The sequence below is a fragment of the Ostrea edulis genome, chromosome 4, assembly GCF_947568905.1.
Source record: "Ostrea edulis chromosome 4, xbOstEdul1.1, whole genome shotgun sequence".
Lineage (NCBI taxonomy): Eukaryota > Metazoa > Mollusca > Bivalvia > Ostreida > Ostreidae > Ostrea > Ostrea edulis.
Window position 1 is genome coordinate 13,902,493 of NC_079167.1, and position 24,212 is coordinate 13,926,704.

At 36.8% G+C, this 24,212-nt stretch overlaps 2 protein-coding genes across 3 annotated transcripts in view; both read left to right on the forward strand.

The window, feature by feature from the left end:
- LOC125670858 (uncharacterized) overlaps window positions 1–16,737 on the forward strand; it is a 35,708-nt gene extending 18,971 nt beyond the window's left edge. Inside the window, exons 28-31 of the mRNA XM_048906262.2 lie at window positions 3,759–4,001; window positions 6,837–7,073; window positions 8,554–8,637; window positions 14,009–16,737. Of these exons, the coding sequence (XP_048762219.2) occupies window positions 3,759–4,001; window positions 6,837–7,073; window positions 8,554–8,637; window positions 14,009–14,220 (776 nt within the window). The 3' untranslated portion in view covers window positions 14,221–16,737. The remainder of the gene's footprint in view (window positions 1–3,758; window positions 4,002–6,836; window positions 7,074–8,553; window positions 8,638–14,008) is intronic.
- The window catches only part of LOC125670354 (solute carrier family 17 member 9-like), a 960,148-nt gene that overhangs the window by 687,813 nt on the left and 248,123 nt on the right, over window positions 1–24,212 (forward strand). The window lies entirely within an intron of this gene.

Here is a 24,212-nt window from a genome sequence, read left to right on the forward strand (position 1 = left end):
TTAATGCCAGAGATCCCACCTAAGAAACACAAGTGATTCTAAAGAGTCCAAAGGGGAATGCTGCTTGTAATCTTTTCATTCATCACCTATTAATAGAGGACAGACATGAAGCAAAATGTTCGCTTATGTTACTGGAAATATAATATAAAAGTAGTTTGTAGTATCTTAATTTTCAATGATTGTTATATTTTTGTTTTAATAAAAATGCATGACCAATCAAACGTCTGGCATGTCCCCCGTTGCTGTTTAGGTTAAAACATCTTAAGAAATTTGTTATAATTCTTGGGAATGCAAGAGGTCGACAGGCCTTATCAGTCCACTGAGTATTAGTTCACAGTATTACTAGTCCCATGGGCTATGAAATCAAGAGAAAAAAAAATCCTGTTCTGAATATCTAAACTAGATTCTAATATTTAGCAACAGTATGAACAAGATGTGTTCTTAAAACTTAAATGCCACCCGTCAATGCCTATACTGATAAAAGACTTCACATAATATATGTAAAATTAACACGATATGCTTAACATAATATATGTAAAATTAACACGATATGCTTAACATAATATATGTAAAATTAACACGATATGCTTAACATAATATATGTAAAATTAACACGATATGCTTAATTTGGACATGTCCTAGACTCAAAACCCTTGGGTTGCATAAGTCACAATTTTGGGAATCCTTTTCCAAAACATGCATTTTGTTTTTACACTGTATTAGCAAACATAAAGTTAAAGTCTTTCAAATGATAAAGACAATAATCACTATAATAGGTTTGGCCCACCCAGGAACCAAAACCCTTACCCATGGAATCATGAAATTTACAACTTTGGTAAAGGACCACATACTCCTCCTAAATATCTATTTAGTTTCAATTTAGTATAAGTAGCACTAAAGATGATGTTAATTAGATGTTTTACACATACATTGTATACACTATATACAACAAGTTTGCCCTGGAGTCAGAAGCTCTACCCCAGGGATTATGAAATTCACAATTTTGGTTGTGGCCTTCCAGCTCTCATCTCTATGCATTTCGTTGAGGTTCTAAAAAATATTTTTGAAAACATGTCACTTTTTGTCGCTCCCCTAAGGATGCAGGAGTCCTGAAATTTACAATTTATGTTCCCCTTGACCCAAAGATGCTTCATATCAAATTTGAAAAGAAATGGAATGATAGTTATCAAGAAATTAAAAATATTCAGTTGTTAACGCACGACGGATGACGACGGACGCTGACCAATTGCAATAGGGCAAATGAGTTTACTCAGTTGATCTAATAAATGCCGAAGCGTTAGCCTAGACCTTTATATTTAAAACAACATTTCAAGACAGAGAGGAGTATCCTGCAAAACAAAACCTTCTATTTCTATTCTACTATGATTCAGAAATATGTAACCAATCCTTTTTCTATATAGTTATAAATTAGGTCATTTCAGGACGCTATGGCAGCTTCCGAAACGGAATACATGTACATGTTTTTGCTGACGAAAAATGCGAAATAATTTTTATATCTACTATTTTGAAAGATATTTCATATATTCAGGTTGCTGTTGACGGATTGCAATGCAATTAAATCTTATGTGCTCAGACAACAAAGTCCAACAAAATTACAAACATGTGGAAGAGGGTCTGCATCGCCATGTTGTTTGTAAACAAGAGTATCGTTCTCGAGACGCAGGCGATTGCTTTTCTGTTGATTGTCAATTTAAAAATCCTTCAGTCATTTATAGTTATATTTATTTGACTACAGTTGTAATAATTTATACATGACGGATTTTCATAATAATACTTATCAAAACATAATTTTCTTAGTTATTCATATAAAGAAAAAATAATTATAAAGTAATATTCGTCTTCAATATCTCTATTTGTACACAATTTACACGCTCTGTTGCACTCAGGTATATCAAAATATCTCTTTCAGCTTCTCCATCGTCATCTTCCCATATTTATGTAGCAATATCTAATTATCACCTGAACATGGTGTTTATACATGTATCTCTCAACTGATTTGATACACAAGAGCTTGTTTTGCGTATGATCAGTTTGAAATCGAGACAGACTACTGGCAAACAAGTCGATGTTACAGGGATTTCAACAGTCTCGTTTAAAGTTAGCATTTCACAAATTCTATGGTTGTTATAATGACCTAGTTTGCCAACATAACCTATCATTGAGTCATTGCTGTCTGATTTGTTTCATACCCACTTGTTTCATATCCGCTTACCTGATCTAGACATAGGGTTCATGTCTTCATGACGGGTATGACCGGTCGACAGGGGATGCTTACTCCTCCTTGGCACCTGATCCCATCTCTTGTATATCCAGGGATCCGTGTTTGCCCATCTCTCCATTTTGTATTCCTTATAGGAGTTATGAGATTGATCACTCTTCGTTATCTTCAGCTTTCATCTCCCTCTTTCGATTTCCAGCTTATGGGAGGACATTCTAAATTTACTTTTACATTGCATATATTGAACTGGAATCGGTTTTGTGAAATAAAGTTGCAAATCCGACCCATGGTAAATTTACCTATACATACGACACTTCTATGAATTATTGATAAAACTAATCATGTTTTGTAGAAATATATCATTTAACCTTTGTCTTACTTCTAATAATACCAGATTTTCATTAACAGTGTTTATATACCAAACATACCCTAGTCCAACAGAAAACAGCATGTCCCTTACAGTAGATAACCAACATTTGGTATTTGGTCCCAAACGACAATGTTTACACAATTCAGTATCTATACAGTATATATATTACATAATATAGTTATCAGTGTTTCTCAGTTTGAAAATATTTCACCATTCTAAATTTTCTCTCCAATTCTAATGGAAATCTAGATATCTGATTCTGATTAAATCAACATCGAAGCTGTGGATTTTTTTTAACACCTGGGACTGTCTTACAAAAATTCAAATGTACACTTTCTAATTCTTTTGCAGGAATACAACCCGACACTTCACAACTATAATTTGCAATACTACTCACATATGTGTCAAATAATTTTAACTTTGTCGAGACATTTAAATGTAAAACTTCATCTTCGATAACAGAACTTTCATACTCTTCATTATTTTCTGCTTTATTAAATTCACCATGGAAATTAAAGGCGACTCCTAAGATTATCTTCCACATTTAGGGTACGTTATAATAATACTGACTCCGGAACACATTCTATGGTATGACTGATTGATTGAATATTGTTTAATGCCCCTCTCGAGAATATTTCACTCATATGGAGACGCCACCACTGCCGATGAAGGGTTGCAAAATGTAGGCCTATGCTCGACGCTAATGGCCTTTGAGCAGGGAGGGATCTTTATCGTGCCATACCTGCTGTGACACGGGACCTCGGTTTTTGCGGTCTCATCCGAAGGACCGCCCCATTTAATCGCCTCTTACGACAAGCAAGGGGTACTGAGGACCTATTCTAACCCGGATCCCCACGGGATTGTAACTACATAATGTATTCAACATATTTTGTAAACTACATAAAGTATTCAACATATTTTGTAAACAAGTTGCTGTATATGAAAAAAGTACAGTATCATCAGCATACATTATAAGAAATAAAACAATATCTCTGACCTCTGTTGGGACACATAAGGTTTTAATAAACTCCATTTCAAATTCATTTACATATAATGATAAAATAGGCGACAATGATTCTCCTTGCATTAATCCATGATTACAAGAGAAATATTCTGATAAAACATGATCTAATAGCTTTTGTCTTGTAGGTTACTTCCTGGATCAGTACACCGTGTCATCTGGAGTGACGTATTCAGTGGCTGCAGATGCAACGATACACAACGTGCCTTCAGCGAACTTATGTGCAAAACAGTGTTCTCAGTACACAAAGTTTTCTTGCAAATCATTCGAATACTGCTCAAGTACCAAGAATTGTCTTCTGTTGAAGGTTCACGAACTAGATATTGCGGCCAGTTCCGCTTCTCCAAGTTTAACGTGTTCCTTCTACTCAAGTAAGTAAAAATGTACTTTAAAAAAACAAAACAAACCCACATCTTTTGTGACTATAGACGATTCGTAGCATATACCAGATATCTTCATTTGATTTAGCTTTGACTTCAAATATATCATTCATTTATGTTCGATACAAATATTCTTTTGAAATATTTTAGTAGAAATCACAAGTGGTTGCATACTGCAAATTACTACTTCTATTTTGTGAATCGCCGATAGAATATGGAAATAATGTAAATATTCATGAGAAAATTGTCCTCGCACATTTCGCGAATATTTCTCGCTCGCAAATAAAGTTGATTTACAAGTCTTCTGCACAACGCTAGATATAACTTAATAACGCCAGATATAATTAATTTACAACTTTAACCACAAAAAGCCCTGAGAAATGTGATACTATTTTCATTTGCTATGAACAATTTTCTGGTTTAAAGCAATACAAGCCGTAACTGACGGTAAATAACTTTATTTGACATATATGTGGTTGAATATATATATTAACTTAATAGAATCAGAGTGAAGCAATAAACCTGTCAAATCAGCAGAAAATGTCGATTCATGAATCATTGTCATCCTGTCAGTAATTCCTGCTCGTAATCTCCAATGTGCATTGACCTTGGGGTCACCAGTTCGGAAAAAAGCGAAAGAGACGCACTGAGCACGTGCCATATTGTAAACAATTTAACATGCCAATTTTATAGAAAATTCACTATCAAACCTTCATTTCAGTGACACATTTGCGTAATTATTACTTTCTTACACTTTTAGTACTTCTTGTCATTCATGAAACGATTTAATATTTTAAACAAACGAAACGTGTAGTTACTCACGTCAGTTTCCATCTTTGTATATGACCTCGGTCTCAGCAACCCGATTATGTTCGGCAATCATCGTCCCCATTTCCGTGTATACAACGCAGTGGCGGTTGATACGAAACGCTCATTGTAGGTATGCTCTGAAACAGTATTCCTTTGTTTATTTTTCCTCAGATCTTGGGGATTATATTAGTTATACCGATGGGGGTTAATTGATGCATAATTGGATAGTTGAAAAAATGCCGTCAGTTACAGCTTGTATTGCTTTAATATTAAATGGAAAAGAAAACTTTACAAGAAAACTACTACTAATTTAAATGTATCATCAACTTGTCTAGTACCACTTATCAAGTTCAAAATTAATATGGTGCTACCGTCGGAGCGAGCACAACCATTGTATATTTTTACAATGTATGGTTGGTTGGTTGTATATTGTTTAACGTCTCGCTCGAGATTTTTTCATTTATTTAAGATGTCACTATTGCCGGTGAAGGGCTGCAAAATTTAGTTTACGGCCTTTGAGCAGGGAGGGATCTTTATCGTGCCACACCTGCTGTGACATGAGGTCCGAGTTTTTGTGGTCTCATCCGAAAGATCTCCCCATTTAGTCGCTCTTACGACAAGCAAGGGGTACTGAGGACCTATTTTTACCCAGATCCCCACGTTTTTTATATACAATGTATCACTGAAGAGACATTATTTGTCGAAATGCGCATCCGGTGTATCAAAATTGGTACCGTATAAGTTTTACATTACGACCCCTGGGTCGAGGCATCTGCTGGTGGACTTGTTAGTCCCCGAGGGTTTCTACAGGCCAGTAGCTAAGTACTTCGTTACTAGCTTGGAAATACGGATGTATATTTGATTGCTGGGATAAAATTTAGAAATTCATTTCAAAATTAAGGATTATCTCCCTCATGCATAGCTCTATCCTTGGACGAATTTGGCTCCAGTTTTTGGCACTCGAGTTTTCCTTTTAGCTCTTACAAGTTTATTGTTATTTCGAATTTCCAAAATTTCGGCTAGAGCATCACTGATGAGACATTATTTGTCGCATCTGGTGCATCAAAATTGGTACCGTATAAGTTTACATGTATACATTCTATCCGTAACAGGCACGTGCAGTCAGAAAATTTCGAATTATTTGGACATGTATGGACAGCTGTCAAAACACCTAAAACATCTTGCGACACGACTTTTGATCAGCTTATTCATTTATCGCAGAAAATATATCACAGTTGATATAAACATTGCACTGGGGCGTAAACTTATATTTAGTATCGCTGTTGTCAATAACAACAAAAAGTACGAGGTGTCAAATTATACCTAACTCTGTGTTCAATATGACTGATTGAGAACTGAATAAAATTCAAGAATATAGTTGTTACGAATAGTTTGGGTACTTTCAAATGTATTTGTTGAAAGTAATCTCCTTATTTGAAATTGACGTCATGAATGTTTACATTTTTTTTGCCTAATCACGCTGGGCTGAAAAAAAAATGTATTAACATCGCAGTCACTCATGTAGTCAATATCTACTTATCATTAAATCATGATGCAATTGGTATATTGTTGCTCATATTGCTCATATTTTTAATCTGGAAATAGAAAGTTAAGTTGATATTGAAATACTTCGCGTTTTAACATCACTGTCTGTTGCAGCTTGAAGCTAACTGGATATTCAAGTTTATATGCCTAAATGTCTTGTTCTTGAACGCTAGTCAAAGGATAAATCTTGGTATGGGTTATGCAGATGTGTTTTGGCGATGCCTTGCATAAATCACGTGACTCGAACGAAAGCAATTTGATTTTGATCTAATTCTCTCTTATTCACGTGTTACCATCAGAGATTATAAAGAGTTTGCAGATAACAAGTCACAATGAACATAGCAAAACGTATTAAAATTACAGTCCTATATAACAATAATTTTGAACACACACACACACACACACACACACACACACACACACATATATATATATATACATATGCAGTATACTGGTATTCGATTTTTTCAGGAAATTACATTCATGATTTCAAATTATTGCAAAGAAAGACAATGACATTTTCCGATATTTTGGAGTTTTCAAATGTATCGAGTTCCCAGTGTGCCAAATTATGTATCGAACAAGAAGGGGCTACCTGCAAAAGTTTTGCCTTCTGTAATACGACGTCATTATGCAGATTAACGTCATCTCATCCACGACAAGCCGGCAATGTAGTTTCTCAGAGTGACACTTGTGACCTGTATTCAAGTAAGTTAAAACTTCCTTACGTTTTCAAATTATGTATGCCCCACTTGCAAAAAACACTCAAACATCGAGATAAGATAAGTAGATCTCTGTATAACTGTGTATTGTTCCTTTTGTGAATTGGAGAAAGGTCTGCAATAGGCTGTTAATCATCATTCTCAGGAGATTCAAGTTACATTTTGACAAAATTGTCAGAAGACATGAGCTATTTTGTTTGACCAGAGAAGCCAAGGCCAGTGACAACAGATCCATTCGAATGTCAAGAACTAGTTTTTGTCAGGGAATCCAGTCTGTTACCTTCTGTTATAAAGTTCCATTTTATCAGTTTTGTTTTTCTATGTCAAGGGAGATCAACTATTGTGAAATTACTCCGACAGTAAATGGTTTATGATAATTAAACATGAACAGTAGAGACATTTTCTGTAATTTATTTGAGTGTGATGCAGATTCAAACAAGATGTGTTTGTGAAACACAAATGCCCCCGATAATGGCCAATTCCGAAGATTGCCAAGGTCACAAGGGCAAATAGCTTGGTACCTTGGTACCAGTAGAAAGATCTTGTCAAAAGAAATGCTCATATACAATATGAAAGCTCTAATATTTACCATTCAGAAGTTATGACCAATGTAAAAAAAAAATTAAAGTAGGTCAAATGTCAAGATCAAAAGGTTCAATACCAACGGAAAGATCTTGTAACAAGGAATACTCATGTGAAATATCAAAGCTCTATCTCTTACTGTTCAAAAGTTATTAGCAAGGTTAAAGTTTTCATAAAGTAGGTCAAATGTCAAGGTCACAGGGTAAAAAATGTTGGTACCCACGGAAAGGTCTTGTCACAAGGAATAATCATGTGAAATATCAAAGCTCTATCACTTACTATTCAAAAGGTATTAGCAAGGTTAAAGTTATCAAAAAGTAGGTCAAACGTCAAGATCACGGGGTCAAAAATGTTGGTACCCATGGAAAGGTCTTATCACAAGGAATACTCATGTGAAATATCAAAGCTCTATCACTTACTGTTCAAAAGTTATTAGCAAGGTTAAAGTTTTCAAAAAGTAGGTCAAACTCAAAGGTCAAGGGGTCAAAAATGTTGGTACCCATGGAAAGGTCTTATCACAAGGAATACTCATGTGAAATATCAAAGCTCTATCACTTACTGTTCAAAAGTTATTAGCAAGGTTAAAGTTTCAAACAGAATGACAGACAGGACAAAAACAATATGCCCCCCGATCTCGATCTCGGGGGCATAATGAATCAAACAATTTGATAACGTGGTATCAAGACTAAGTACCACATGACATACAATAACCAATGAAAAAAGGCTGATAGTTTGAGCCTAGTCCTACAGATTGGAGTCTATTGGCCAGATACTGGCCAACAAAATAAGTGTTGTAGGAAAAAATGTTTCTGTAAAAGAATATAAAATTGGATGTTTATAAGGTATTCGATATTACATTAATTCTCTGTGGTTGATTTTTCAAGGACGCTTCTACCGACCTTCATCTGCGTCTGGTATCAACAAAGCTCAAACATCCAGTGGAGGCCAATCTAACGGTTACAGTCCAGGTAATGTGTTATCATCCTATGTGTTCAGTTTCGAGGTATCCTAAAGTAAATACCTTTCCATGTAGGATTTTCTATACGCCATTCTTTAGACGGGACGTATTATGGTACAGCGATGTCTGTGCGTCCGTCCGCTCGGGGTTTTGTTTCTAATTTCATTTCTCTGTCATATATTATCCTGAAACTTGCTATGTAGCTTCTTTGTGGGTCACTCTAGATCATATTGCAATTTTGATTCATTTTGACCTCTCTTGCAGGAGTTGTACCCCTTTATATGAAAACTATTGCTATATGGAGGGTACATAATTTGTACGGCGAACTTTTTAAGTGAGGGCCATCTTGTTTTACAGAGTGTTTGTATGGATATTGAAGATGTGTATGTGGCAAGGATTTTGATTTTCTTCAAGTTTTGAGAAAAATGCAGGTTGCTGTACTTAGTCAGGTTTGAGGAAATATTACAAAGAAAGTACATGATTTGTTCGGTGAACTCCTCTCACAGTTTTCAAGTGAGAACCTTAGTTTTCAGAGTGTTTATATGGGTATTGAAAGCGTGCATGTTTCAAGGATTTTGATTTTCTTCAATTTTTGAGAAAATTACAAGTTGTACTTAGTCAGTTTTGAGGAATTATTGCATAGAGAGTACCCGATGTTTGTTTTTCCTTCAAGTTTTCAAGTGAGGACCTTATTTTACAGAGTATTTGTATGGGTATGGAAGATGCGTGTGTGGCAAGGATTCTGACTTTCTTCAATTTCAAAGAATATTACAGGATATTGAATTTTGTCAGTTTTTAGGAAATATTGCATAGAAAGTACATGATGTCCTTTATTTTTACTTCCATAGTTTTCAAGTGAGGACCTTCTTATTTTTAGATCATTTATATGGTATGGAAGATGTGCATGTGACAAGGAATTTGATCTTCTTAAACTTTTAAGAAAATTATAGGTTGCTGAAATTAGTTAATTTTGAGGAAATATTATATTAAAGGGCGTGGTTTGTCCTTATAATACTTCCCACAGTTTAGGGCTCACGGCGGGTGTGACCGGTCAACAGGGGATGCTTACTCCTCCTAGGCACCTGATCCCACCTCTGGTGTGTCCAGGGGTCCGTGTTTGCCCAACTATCTATTTTGTATTGCTTATAGGAGTTATGAGAATTATCACTGTTCGTTATATTCACCTTGCATGCCATGGTATTTGTAAATAACCCGAGGATGTGAATAGTGCAAAGATTTTGATTCTCAACAATTTTCAATTTTCTTTGACGTTTTGAATATTGAGAGGTTGTTGAACTTGGTCTTTTGGGAAATATTTTACTCACAGATCTTTTGGTTTGTCTATCTACCTCCTGTCACAGTGTTAACCTAGAACCCTTTATCCATGAAAGGTGGAGATAACGAACAGTGATCAATCTCATAACTTCTATATGGTATACAAAATAGAGAGATGGACAAACACAGACCCCTGGATATACCAGAGAATCAGGTGCCTAGAAGGAGTAAGCATCCCCTGTTGACCAGCCACATCCGCCGTGAGCCCTATATTTGATCAGGTAAACGGAGTTATCCGTAGTTAAAATCCGTGTCAAGAACGGCCTAACAATCAGTATGAAACAAGTCAAACAGCATTTGACCCAATGATAGGTTGTATTGGCAAACTAAATTGTTATAATGACCATAGAATTTGCGAAATACTGAATTTAAATGAATGTTCAAATCTCTGCACCATCAACTTGTTTGTCAGAAGCCTGCCTCGATTTAAAAACTGATTATACGCAGAACAAGCGTATAGAACCAGTTGAGAAATATAAACACCACATGCAGGTGATAACGGAATATTGCTAAATATGGGAAGTTGACGATGGAGAAGCTGAAATCATTATGAAATATTATGCAAAGAAAGTATATCACACAGCCTGATACTAACCAAAGCACTTTTTTTTAAATACAAATTATGGCTGAAGAAAAACACCTAGTCACGGGCGTATTATGCACCGTTTGTAGTAATCCTGGTCATCTCTCTCCTTTCCTAAGCTGCATATTTATCCCCTCGTGCAACTAGTTGCGGAGGGGATATAGCATCGCTGCTGTGCGTGTATTTGTGTGTCCATTAGAGCTTGTGGGAAAGATTTAAAGAGAACCTTTGCACTAACGATTCTCAGCCTTCACATACATATGTGGCATTGTGAAAAGACGAACCCTATTCATTTTCAAGTTAATCGGTGAAATATTTCTTAAAATATCGCGTCTTTACTACCTTAAAACTGTGAAATTTTATGTACGAGTTGACAATACTCACTTCCGGTTAATTTAAACTGGTACCCTGTCAAGTTACGATTCTGGTCGCTTCGGTTTCAATTAACAGGGAATCAGTTTAAAGAAAACGAGACAGCTTACGTCTGCTGCAGGTAAGTTTGTATTTGTGCATTGTCATATTAGTGCACGTTGGCGTGCGCAAAGACAGTCTGTAGGAATTAAAAGCGCCATCTCTGACACCGAGTAATTAAAATAATTTGATTTCCTGCCGCGAGGGGATGCTCCGCTTAGCGGTGCCCTTGTTGACTTGGTTTCATGGAGTAGAATTTATAAAGAAATTTTCTTCCGACTGATATTCATTTCAAATCTTAAATCAACAACTGGAAATATCTTATATTTACTATTGCATGGAATATTACATGTATAATTTTTCTGAATTAGGAGACAGACGTTATACAATTATTGACATTTTAAAGTGAAGTATGATGCTTTAACCACCTGAGAAGCACATTATTTGCCTGGAGTATTGAGGACCTATTGTAACCCCCAACGGCAATGTCAGTTTGGGCATTCCCAATTTATATTTTGCTTTTTGCTGCTATGTTGAAAAAAAACCCAACCCAAATGTTAAGATAAAATAAAGCTTTATTTCTAATGAGCAAGTACTGCACAACATGGGAAAACATAAGCTCTGCAAAGCATTTGACCAACAAATACATGTAACTATTGGACACTAAATAATTTTTTTCATATTAATGTTATATACGTACATTGTATTTACCTCATGACAAGTACCGGTCGCGGTAGCTTAAAGGTAGAACGTTTGCTTCGTAACCAGAAAGTGGTTATTTTGAGCCCCGTCAAACCTAAGACGAAACATTTGTAGTGATTGCTCCTTCGCCAAGCGCTCGGCATTTAAAACAAGGCAGTCTTTGGCAAGTTAAATAATCCTCACTGTTACAGTCTTAAGCGCTAAGCATAAGCCTAATTTTTCGGAAATTCACCTACAACTGGTGAGAGCTTAATATGCATAACGTTTTAATTTTTTTTCTAGTTTGTTGAATCTCAGCTAATCAGAATGCTCGTTAAGACTGTAATTAATGTGTTGGGGTTCAAAGATTTGTACGAGTCCCTATACTTATTGGTATATATCTCAATCAAATGATTGGGAAATAAACGAGTCAGTATATACAGATATATTAAAGATTACCTATACTTATAACAAGAGATGTTTGTAAAACACATATGCCCCCCATGGTGCAAAATTGAAAAGGGTTATACACACACACATCATTTGATTGAGAGTAGTATTATCAATTCAAAATATTGAGCAGACAATATCTTTCAATGTCAAGAGTGGATTGACCATGTGACCTAAAAATCAATAGGGGTCATCAACTCCTGAAGATGTACCAGTGTACCAAGTTTGATGTCTGTCAAGCAAAGGGTTCTCAAGATATTGAACGGACAGTATATTCCTATGCCCAATTTGGCCCTTGACTTTTGACCATGTGACCTTAAAATAATTAGTAGTCATCTTCTCCTGAAGATGTACCAGTGTACCAAGTTTGATGTCTGTCAAGCAAAGGGTTCTCAAGATATTGAGCGGACAGTATATTCCTATGTACAGTTTAACCCTTGACCTTTGACCACGCGACCTCAAAATCAATAGGTGTCATCTTCTCCTGAAGATGTACCAGTGTACCAAGTTTAATGTCTGTCAAGCAAAGGGTTCTCAAGATATGGAGCAGACAGTATATTACAATGTCCAGTTTGACCCTTGACCTTTGACCATGTGATCTGAAAATCAATAGGGGTCGTCTTCTCCTGAAGACGTACCAGTGTACCACGTTTGATGTCAGTCAAGCAAAGGGTTCTCAAGATATTGAACGGACAGTATATTCCTATGTCCAGTTTGACCCTTGACCTTTAAACATGTGACCTCAAAATAAATAGGGATAATTTTCTCCTGAAGATGTACAGTGGACCAAGTTTGATGTCTGCCAAGCGAAGGGTTCTCAAAATATTGAACGGACAGTATATTCCTGTCTGGTGTGACCCTTGACCTTTGACCATGTGACCTCAAAATCAATAGGGGTCATCTTCTCTTGAAGACGTACCAGTGTATGAAGTTTGGATGCCTGTCAAGCAAAGGGTTCTCGAGAAATTTAACGGGCAGTATATTCCTATGTCCAGTTTGACCCTTGACCTTTGACCATGTGACCTCAAAATCAATGGGGGTCATCTTCTTCTGAAGATGTACTGGCGTACCAAGTTTGATGTCTGTCAAGCAAAGGGTTCTCTAGACATTGAATGGTCAGTATATTCCTATGCCCAGTTTGGCCCTTGACCTTTGACCATATGACCTCAAAATCAATAGGGGTCATCTACTCCTTAGGATGTACCAGTGTGCCAATTTTGATGTCTTTCAAGCAAAGGGTTCTCAAGATATGGAGCGGACATTATATTCCTATGTCCAGAGTAGATTGACCCTTGACCTTTTGACCTGAAAAACAATAGGGATCCTCTTCTACTCATAACTAACCCACATATGAAATATCATTATCATCAAGTGAATGGTTCTCAAGATATCGAGCGGACAACACATGGTCTACAGACCGACCGACAGACCGACAGGTGCAAAACAATATGCCCCCTCTTTTTCAAAGGGGGGCATAAAAATATCTTTATCATAAAAAGTAACTATATATCTTAATGTGACAATTCCGGGAGTGCGGGTGATTTGTCCTTATACAAGACATATCCCATTTTGTTGAAGGACTGATTAATCGATTTTTAAAAAAAACCACCAGGTGAACGTCCACACCTTCAAACGTTTCCCTACTAGTAGACTAGACACCGTATTTTGTTAGTTTCTTTATTCACCGTACGTTCTACTTACTGCTCTCCAGCGTCTGTTTCAGAATGGCAGTCTCTCACAAAACAGCCGTACTTATTTTACCCGACATTCGTTATGCCTTGGGTCATATCGTATTGCCATACGATAAAGTCCGGATCGCATCAGCTCTATTTATAGAAAATCATACACCCCGATCCTAATTCGTCACAAGTCAATATAATTTTTAATGCTTCACTAATTATTTAGTTCATTTTTGTTTTAGGTTCTATGGCGGCTGTGGGCATCTGCCTTTTCATTGTTGGATTGGCGATGGGTGCAGCAGGAATCTATGTGTATATTAATAAGAAATTGACATACAATCCAGGCGACAGGATTGATCTGGTAGAACAGTATGGAGAAAATCCAAACTACAGTGATGTTTCAGAAACAACAAATGAAAATATCCCTGATTCAGAATCTTCAGGTCAACCTTAGTACAACATTAGCCAGACATTGTACATTTTCCCCATAAAATATATTTACATGATATATGTATTTTCCTTTTTGTTTTCTTAATACACCCTGCTTTTCATTTTAATTGCATTTATACTTCAAGGATGTTTTTCCACTGTAAAATGGCTGAAATATTGCCACAACGGCGTAAAACCACAAACAATCGAGAATGTTTTTATTTTCATTTTTAAGTTTTACAATGTGACAAGAGCTATATTTCTAATAGTGTGTTCTGTTTTGTGAAAAAGTGGAGCTTGTGTGACTCTTTGATTTTTTTTCCTGTACATTTTGGTCTGACTGTTTGTCCGCAAAAACTTTAACCATGGCCATAACTTTTAAATTGGTGGTAATGAGGCTTTCATATTTAAGATGTGCATTTCATTTGACATGGCCTTTCATTTGGTATCAAAATCTCGGAGTTTGGAATACTTAAAGGACACAACGCATGTTTCTAAACTTTTTCATTTTTTCAGCAAAATTAACTCTTTTTATGCCTAAAACTACTTTAAATGTGTTTTAAATGAAATATTTTGCGTAGTTTTCGAGTTTGAAAGCGATGAAATTCAAATCTTGCGATATGCATATTTTCTTTCGCTAGTTTACGCGCCATTTTGTGTGACGTCATATGCGCCCTCGGGTTTGAAAACATCTATTAGCCATTTCATAAACAGATTAGAATTAATCGACAAAAAAACCAATTGTCACGTTAACGGCTTGTAAATAATAATGCATTTAAAAGATGTTTTGTGCCGTGCTCGGGTGTACTAGTTGTCGGTAGAAAGGATTTAGACTGAGTATTTTTCAATTTTTCGAAGGAAGGTACGAGAAAAAAGACGTGGATAATTTTTTTGTTGGAGCAAGAACTTTACCTTAAAAAAAAAACCACCCAGTCACCTTTTCAAACATCGCTTGGACAGAGACCCTGATAAACTGCGAGAAAATGGATATATCGAAGCTATAAGCACTGGTAGGCCTATAGCATACATTCTGTTTTGCTCTTCAAATTCAATACACACTCGGATCAACTGACCTTCACCTTGTAACAACATTATTATATCGACGATACAATGTAACTTCTACCAACTGGTAGATTTACAACAACAAAAAATAAAGATACAAAATAATTGAACTGTAAATTATACAAATAATAGAATATTGTATTTCCTAACTTTAAATTGAATTATAAAATTATTTCTTTATTGAACTCGTAGCATCTTGAGTGCGTCAGTAGGCTATAACGCCGTGCTCCCACTACGTACTTCCTAAAGACGTGCAGATCACAATTCAAAAATAGTAATAAGATTGCTTTATCAAAATAAAATAATGTGATTACCACTTTAAATTTGAATATTTTTATTGATTTGTGTGTGTGTTGTCTTTTTCTTTCTTTCCGAAATGCACGCGTGACAATAGCTTGGCATAGGGCCTAGTTGTCAACAATTTAACGTATCAAAATTTGTCTAATCCAAAAATAAATAATGATTGCACTGTTTATTTTAGAAAAACAGCACCAATTACAGATGTATAAAGGAATAACATCCCCAAACAGTTTGTAGACAGCGACCCATATAAACATTATTTACTCACAATTTTGTCGATTTCATACACGCTTTACTCGCTATATTTGGGTATTTACATCGTTATATGTGTGCACTGGTGGCGAACACATATAAAACTCGGACAATTTATCAACATCGATTTAAATGTTGCCCATGGTAAATTAATTAGGCCCCTAAAAGTAGAGTTTTTAATAATATCTCGCAGTACTTTCACAATCCGAAGGGCGCATATGACGTCACTGTACCACGTGACTACCTACCTAATTAACTTGACTTTTTGAAATCGGGGCTTAGATTTAAGTCTGTATTGTGGTTAATTATCGCAAAATTTCGGCGAACGAACTATTAGAATTAATTACTATAAGCATAAAGAAGACAAAATGCATGTAATATTGTATACTTTGAAAACATGAGATATGTCCTTTAAGAAAACAGTAAACCTAGGCCTTAACTTTTGAAAGGTTAATGATAGGGCTTTCTTCTTTCATATGTGTTCAAATAAAAACGAAACAATGTCAAATATCTAAGGGATAAAGTCCTAACCTCAATATTTTAAATGTTATGGGGTGGGTGGGTTGATCATTCAGTATAATAGTTCATTACAACTACTATTTTACAAGAGAGACGGAGAAGGGGGGGGGGGGGGGGTACCAGCCAATAAATCGGACTTTACATGTAGAAATAACGGACTTTCCATATAAGAATAACGGAAAATATAAATTGTTTGAAAGGGGGACCGGCCAATAGGTTGAACTTTACGTGTAAAAACAATTGACTTTGCAGGTAAATATCACGAAAATGTACATTGTCCAAAAACGTTGGAGGGAGATAATGGGTGTAACATGTTTGAATCTGAATCTATATTACCTACATAATGTGATTGCTGAAATGTATAATTAAAAAAAAAAATCAGTATGTTAAATACTGATTCTGTACAATATGATATTGTTCGAATTTGCTCTATGAAAAACACGTCAGTGCTCCTTGGGAATGAAAATACATGAAATTGAAGGACATCTAAATATTTATATTTCCAATGTTTTTACCTTAGATATATTTACCAATTCACATGATATCCAATTATCCATTTCCTCAAGAATGTGCGTATGAATCTGGATATAAATACATGTATAGTACGTGTAATTTAACGGGAGCAATATTTCGACAGAAATGAAAGTAGAATGTAAATATTTTAAAAAAAAAAATTTGAAAATACATGCGGGTATAAACAGCAACACTTTGCACCAGCATTCTTTTCATGAGGCGCTAACTAACACAGTTCATGAGGCGCTAACTAACACAGTTCATGAGGCGCTAACTAACACAGTTCATGAGGCGCTAACTAACACAGTTCATGAGGTACATGTATGCTGGCGTTAAGCGTCGCTGTTCATGCTCTCATGAGTTTTCAAAAAGATTTTTTTTTATTGTCGTTACACTACAAAATTTTTCTTTCCAGATTATATCAATTAAACATCTTTATTTCATTGGTAAAGCTAAATAAGGCGCGTTTATGGCCACCCCTTGAGCTTGGTTGAAAATAGTAGATATATTTGCCTACTTTGATAAACTTCCAGTTGTGAAATACTAATTATTATCCCCAGTAATGGATGTAGTTCGTTTACATTCGATCTGGAGGTCGTCTCCACTGTTTGCAACCAGCCATGTTAATAAAAACACACCAAAGCATATGAATATGCTTACCTATGCCTCTAATATGGGTTTTCAACGTTCCTTTTCCCCTCCATACTTCGGGTTGAGTCTAGTTTTTTAGTAAACTGATCTCTGATTGGTCAGCGTGATATTTATAACCAGAGAGGCGCTGAAAAGGTACAGTTCTGTCAGTTAGATCCACCAAATATGTCACAAAAGCAATTGCTGGAAGATCCAGCGAAGGTGATTACTTCATTTATCAAGGTATATATTGGGACTCCGCACCTTCTCCAGTACCAACCATTCCCCTGTTTCGTAATGTAGCAGGTTGATCCGCCCCTTCCTTGTACTGTGCACCTTCTCTTAATTCATTGCATACAAGGCGTATACACTTACACCTTTACCAGAAACCAATTACGGGATATTTTCCTACTATTTAGGTCCATTTAGAGCGTTTTAATATTCATTTTGCACATTATTCCTGACGGATATATTACTCCTTTGATCTACCGCGCCAGCTGCCGACCAGGAAGTTACCTGTTCGTTTTACAGACGTTGTCAAATCATTACAATAAATTTGAGTCTAATTAAAAGGGACTTTGTTGTCTTGTCAACTGATAAAAGGTACAGAGCCCACATACAATTACTAGTTATGTAGATACTTCGTGGGGTAATACGGAAATATATGGGGTTCTTGAAAAAAAATCATATTGGGCGAAGCTGAACCCAATATGATTTTTTTTCAAGAACCCCATATATTTCCGCATTAATTCAAGGTATGTTGACATTATTCATTGTTGATGCTTAATTAAATGCACAAAAATAAAATAATTAAAAAAAATGGTTGCAACATCAAAACCCACAACAACGGGATTTAAACGATTTTAAACAAACTGTAAATCAATAAATAAAATAATTTGTTGTTAAAATTTATAGTAATGTTCTTTACCTGGCATCCGCTGACATGCCACTGTGTGGAAGGGACTGTAACTGTCTCTGTGTTCTAGGCCTATTAGTCACTGGCAAGTCATGGGAATCACATGATATAGTTGATATAGGGTTGCAGTGCCAGGTCATCATCTGAAGTGATGTAAAATAAATTTTTAAATTATGAAATTGCTGTTTATCAAGTTATCGTGTTTTGGTCAAACCTGAGATACATGTATAAATACATGTACCTTCAGATTTATCCACGATGGGAACAAGGGCATTTTCGCAAGCCAAGTGTCCAATTCGCTAACTCTCATCGATTTAGTCGCATTTCTAAGCCTTCAAAACATCGTGATTTGGCTTTTCAAGGCATCCAATCAATCGCGCCATACATACAGTTTGGTTTGAGTAATGGCGGTCCCCATGTCTAGCCCGTGTTTTCGCCTTTGCCATGATATTTTGTCTAACAAAACAAAGACGGGCGTATACCGAATCTATCAAGACTTCAGAAGCTCAACCCTTTATTCCGTTGTATAAACCTCCAGAGAGGGTGAAAACTACAAACAAGAGGCCCACAGGCCTTATCGTCACCTGAATACTAGTGAAGAAGTTTCACTACTACCAAGGGCTATGAAATCTAGAAACAAATTCTTGTTCTGAATATCTAAGCTAAATTCTAATGTTCAGCAACAGTAAAAGACAAGATGTGTTCTTAAAACTTCACTGCCCTCAAAAGTGCATACACTGATGAAAGGCTTTAAATGATAGGTGTATTAACATTAAAACATCTGCAAGTATGCATTTAGATTTTATACAGTATCAGTAAACTTACACATAAATACTATATACTAATTTTGGCCCTACCCTGGGTTCAGAACCCTTACTCTGAGGATCATCAAATTTACAATTTTTGAAAAAGACTACCGGCTCTATCCATTTAGTTTCAATTTAGTATAAATAGCACTAAAGAAGATGTTATTCAAGTGTTTAACTCCTACCCCGGGGATCATGAAATTTACAATTTTGGTAGAGGCCTTCCTGCCCTACATCACTATGCATTTAGTTTTTCTTACACATGTGCAGTTCTAGGGAAGATTTTTGAAAATTGGTCAGTTTTTACCCCGCCCTTAAGGCCCCAGGGGTGCAGGAGTCCTGAAATTTACAATTTATGTCCCCCTTGTTCCAAATATGTTTCATACCAGATTTGAAAAGAATTGGAATGATAGTTATTAAGAACAAGTAAAAAATGTCGATTGTTCACACATTTGATAACTGAAAATTTTGGCCCCACCCCGATACCAAAACGCCTACCCCTGGGTCCATCAAATTTACAATTTTGGTAAAAGACTACCTGCTCTTTTTAATAATAATAATAATAATAATGTCCTTTATTTAAACAGGATAGCACAATTAGTTTAAAACTAATTTGCATTGTGGTCCTGAAAACATATATACAGACAGCAGTTTATACAGATACAATATAAAATAGTATATGAAGGTATGTTGTATACATACATGTATGCTATTTAAATATTTCAAACTGAAAACAAAATAAATAAATAAACAAATAAAAATAAAACTGAAAATAATCAAAAACAAATCTATAAGGCTTTAATTTCCCGAATGAAAAAAAAAATCCTAAGATAAGCGGATTTAAAAGTTTCCAATGTTGGGTAATATTTTAAAAATTCTGGCATATTATTCCATAACTGCGATCGTAAATTGTAAAAGATCTTCTAAAATATTGTGTCTTTGCTCTCTGGATATATAATGAATTACTTTGACTTAATCTGATAGATCTACTGCTAATTTCATGAACATACTGAAAAACATCTAAATAATCGGGGGTTAGACTATGTAAAACTTTTAAGACAAGAATGATAGTTCTATATACAAAATAGTCTGATAGAGGCATCCATCTAAGTTGCTGCATCATTTCTGTTGTAGGTGTATACTACATTCCCAAAATAACATGTACCTATTAACATGTTCAATACTAAATAAACAGTATGAAAAACGGTTCATTCCTAGATACTATAATCCACAGACCTTATCTTTATATGATATATATGCAATCTTGAGTTAGTAAATGTGAACAAGTGGATTGGTTCATAAAGTTTATTCACAAAAAAAAGGTGGCAGTGTACATGGAAACCCAACATGCGGCTAAAGAAGGCAGTAATTCACGTTCATGTAACTCACGCCATGTGAGGGGAACTCTATATACAGTGCCTAAAAACAAAACCCGGAATACGGAAAAATATGTTCCGGCGCATTCTACTACATTCTCCCCTACTTAACCATGTAACGACCCTTGTTACAAGATAGAAAGGTTTTACGTATACAAGTCCAAAAAAACCAACAACATCGCACATATAAACTTTAAAAAAAAATACAAATGAACAAACATCACAACCTGAAAATATACTACATTTGTCCGACGAATGAAAAAAGTAAACGGAGTTTCCTAGGTTACTAATAAACCTACATTCACAATACATGTCAACAATGGCTTATACACCAAAGTTTTAAGTTTTAGCAACTGAACGCGGTAGCCTGTTGGGGTTGGTGTTTTGTCCAGCTGTAGAACGACTCGATCTGTGAGGTGGTGTTGACCCATTTACTATGATCTCATAGTCCTCCTCTGATGTCTCGTCATCTGATGACCTTTCGTCCGATTTTCTACTGACCGAGTTTGTTTTGCTCTCTGTGAACCTTGACAACTTCTGATCAACATTGCGAAGCCCAGCAATGGGATTTATGTTTAAACGGTTTACGATACGCGTGTCTATTGTTCCGTCCATTGGTTCTACTTGGTACACATAACGGTCTGGGTCTACTCGTTTAACAACAACATATTCCTTGGATCCCCAAGCATCCTGTATCTTGTTACGTCCCAAAACACGATTTCGTAAAAGCACAATGGTACCAATAACAAGATCATGTGTCGCAAGTTCCTTTCTATCACCTTCACAGTCTTTTGCTTTAGTCTGAAGTTTCTCCCCTGCTTTTTCATATGCGGCCTTTAATCTCTGTGCATGGTGCTCCACATACTCAGAAATGTTTACTTCATCCTCTCCCCCCCCCTCTTCAAAACGAAGCATGGAATCAATGGGTAGCCTCGGATTTCTTCCCAGAAACGGGTAGAATGGTGTGAAACCCGTTGAAGAATGTACTGTGGAGTTGTATACAAACAGCAGTTCTGGTAAGTGATTTGGCCAATGTCGTTTTTCATGTGGTGACAACGAGCGCAAAAGTTCATGCAGCGTTCGGTTGAACCTCTCGCATTGCCCATTACCCTGGGGGTAATAAGGTGTTGTACAAGTCTTCCTCACCTGGTACATCTTACAAAGCTCAGCTATCAAGGATCCCTCAAAGTTTCTGCCCTGGTCAGAGTGTATGCGCTCTGGTACACCATACTTCATGAACCACTCTTTCGTGAGAACTTTGGCTGTTGTGAGGGCTGTCTGGTCTCGAGTGAGGATTGTAATGGAAAATTTGGACAAAACATCAGTCAGAACTAGAACATTTTCTCTGCCATCTGACGACTTTTCTAGAAGTGTAAAGTCCATAGCCACAATTTCGTTTGGTTGTGTAGCCAGAAGGTGGCTCATAGGTAACCGCATGCGCAAGTGGGGTAGTTTTGCTGAATTACACCGTTCACATGACTTGCAGTATTCACCGATGTCGGCGTACATTCCAGTCCAGTAAAATCTGGATCTCACTAAACTAACCGTTCTGTCTATGCCCTGGTGTCCGGACTGTTTATGGAGTTGTGTCATAATCAGATCTTGTAAGCACTTGGGTAACACTAGCTGTTGCAATTGGCCCTGCTGGGGGTCGTGTACTCTGCGGTATAGGCGACCTTGGTTTAACTCCATTCTCTCCCATTGGCGAAGCATGTCAATCACAACCCGTGATTCTCCCTCTCGTTCTTTCTTAGACGGCTTCCGTCCATCAAGGAAATACTTTAAGAACCTTTAAATAATAGGATCCTGGTTCTGCATTTTGACGATATCTTCTGGATCATAACTAGGGAATGAAAACACAGTAGAGCATACTGCTACTGGATGTAAGGTCCTAGCTCGGTCTTCACATCCCTTGATCGCTGATGCAAGAGCCTTAAATCTATTGTCATGTGGAAGAGGACTACAAGTACTTGGCACAATGGAAGAGATAGAATCACACCTGGATAATCTTGATAAGGCATCGGCTGCAGTGTTCTCTTTTTCAGGTCAGTACTTGATGGTGAAGTCATACTGCGCTAGTTGCATGGCCCAACGTTGTTCAGTAGCTCCCAATTTTGCGCTTGTTTGGATATAACTAATGGGGTTGTTGTCTGTCAAGATTTCAAATTTAGATCCCCACAGGTAATCCTTAAAATTTTCAGTCACTGCCCATTTAACAGCAAGTAGCTCAAGTTTTGCATAGCTATATTTACTATCGTTGCGCTCCGTAGGGCGGAGTGTGCGACTGGCATAGGCAATGACACGACGTCTCCCTTCCTGTTCTTGCATCAAAATAGCACCCAGCCCATTCAAACTCGCGTTTGTCTCCAGGATGAATGGTTTGGAGTAATCTGCAAACCCAAGCACATCTGTGGATGTCAGTTTACCTTTCAGCGTGTTGAATGCAGTCGAACACTCAGGCGTCAACAACTGTTTGAGTTGCCCATTTGACGTTTGAGGATTCTGCTTGTTGAAAGCAGCTATCAGTCCATACAATGGCTTTGCAGTATGCGCATATCTTGATACAAATCTACGATAGTAGCTAGAAAACCCCAGAAATCCTGAAGTGTCATAGGAAGTGGCCAGTCCTTTACAACCTTAACTTTATCCTCAGAAGCAGAAATCCCTTCCTTAGAGACAGTGTAACCAAGGTACTGCACTTCCTGTTGGAAAAAGTGACATTTACGTGTGTTGAGTTTAAGGCCATGTTCTCGTAGTTTTGCAAACACCAGGTCCAATCGTTGCAGATGTTCATCTAAGGTCCTATAATATACTACTATGTCATCAAGGTAAACCAGTAATATCTGGAAAACTGTGTCACTGAAGATATGTTGCACAAGTCGTTGAAAGCTCGCTGGTGAGTTGCAGAGACCAAATGGCATACGGCAATACTCGTACAATCCGAAAGGAGTTGAGAAGGCCGTTTTATGTCGATCATCTGGATGCATGGCTATCTGGTGGAAGCCACTTGCTAGATCCATGGTGCTGAACAGTGTAGATCCATGAAGGGCATCGAGAGATTCCTCAATTCGTGGGAGTGGAAAAGCATCTCGGATGGTGCGTTGGTTTAACTTCCGGTAATCCACACATAGTCTTATGGAATTGTCTTTCTTGCGTGCAACGGCTATGGGCGAAGCATAGGGGTTTTTGCTCGGCTGAATTATGTCCTTCTCCAGAAGTTTCTATATGTGGTTTTTAACTTCTTGATACTGGTTTGGAGGTATCCTTCTATAAGGCATGCTTATAGGTTCATCATCAGTTACTTGAATATGGTGCCTCACAGTCTCAATGCATCCCAAGTCCAGGTCATTCTTCGCAAATACATCATGATTCCTTGAAAATAGGTCCAAGATTCTCTGTCGTTCCCCTGAGGTGCACTTCATGTTCTCTGGGAGGAGTAAGGATGTGTCAAATGCTGGTGGATCTCCGGTTACATCATCATGCAGTACAACCGTTTCCTCCCTCACTCCTGTAGACAAAAACTCCGTTTTAGCTCGCGAGGCTATGTCAACATCACATTCAGATACCAGAGCTACATGACTATTCTTCTTCAACCAAACATCAGAGTCCTTTGGATTCATGACCTGAATGGGAAAAGTTTGTC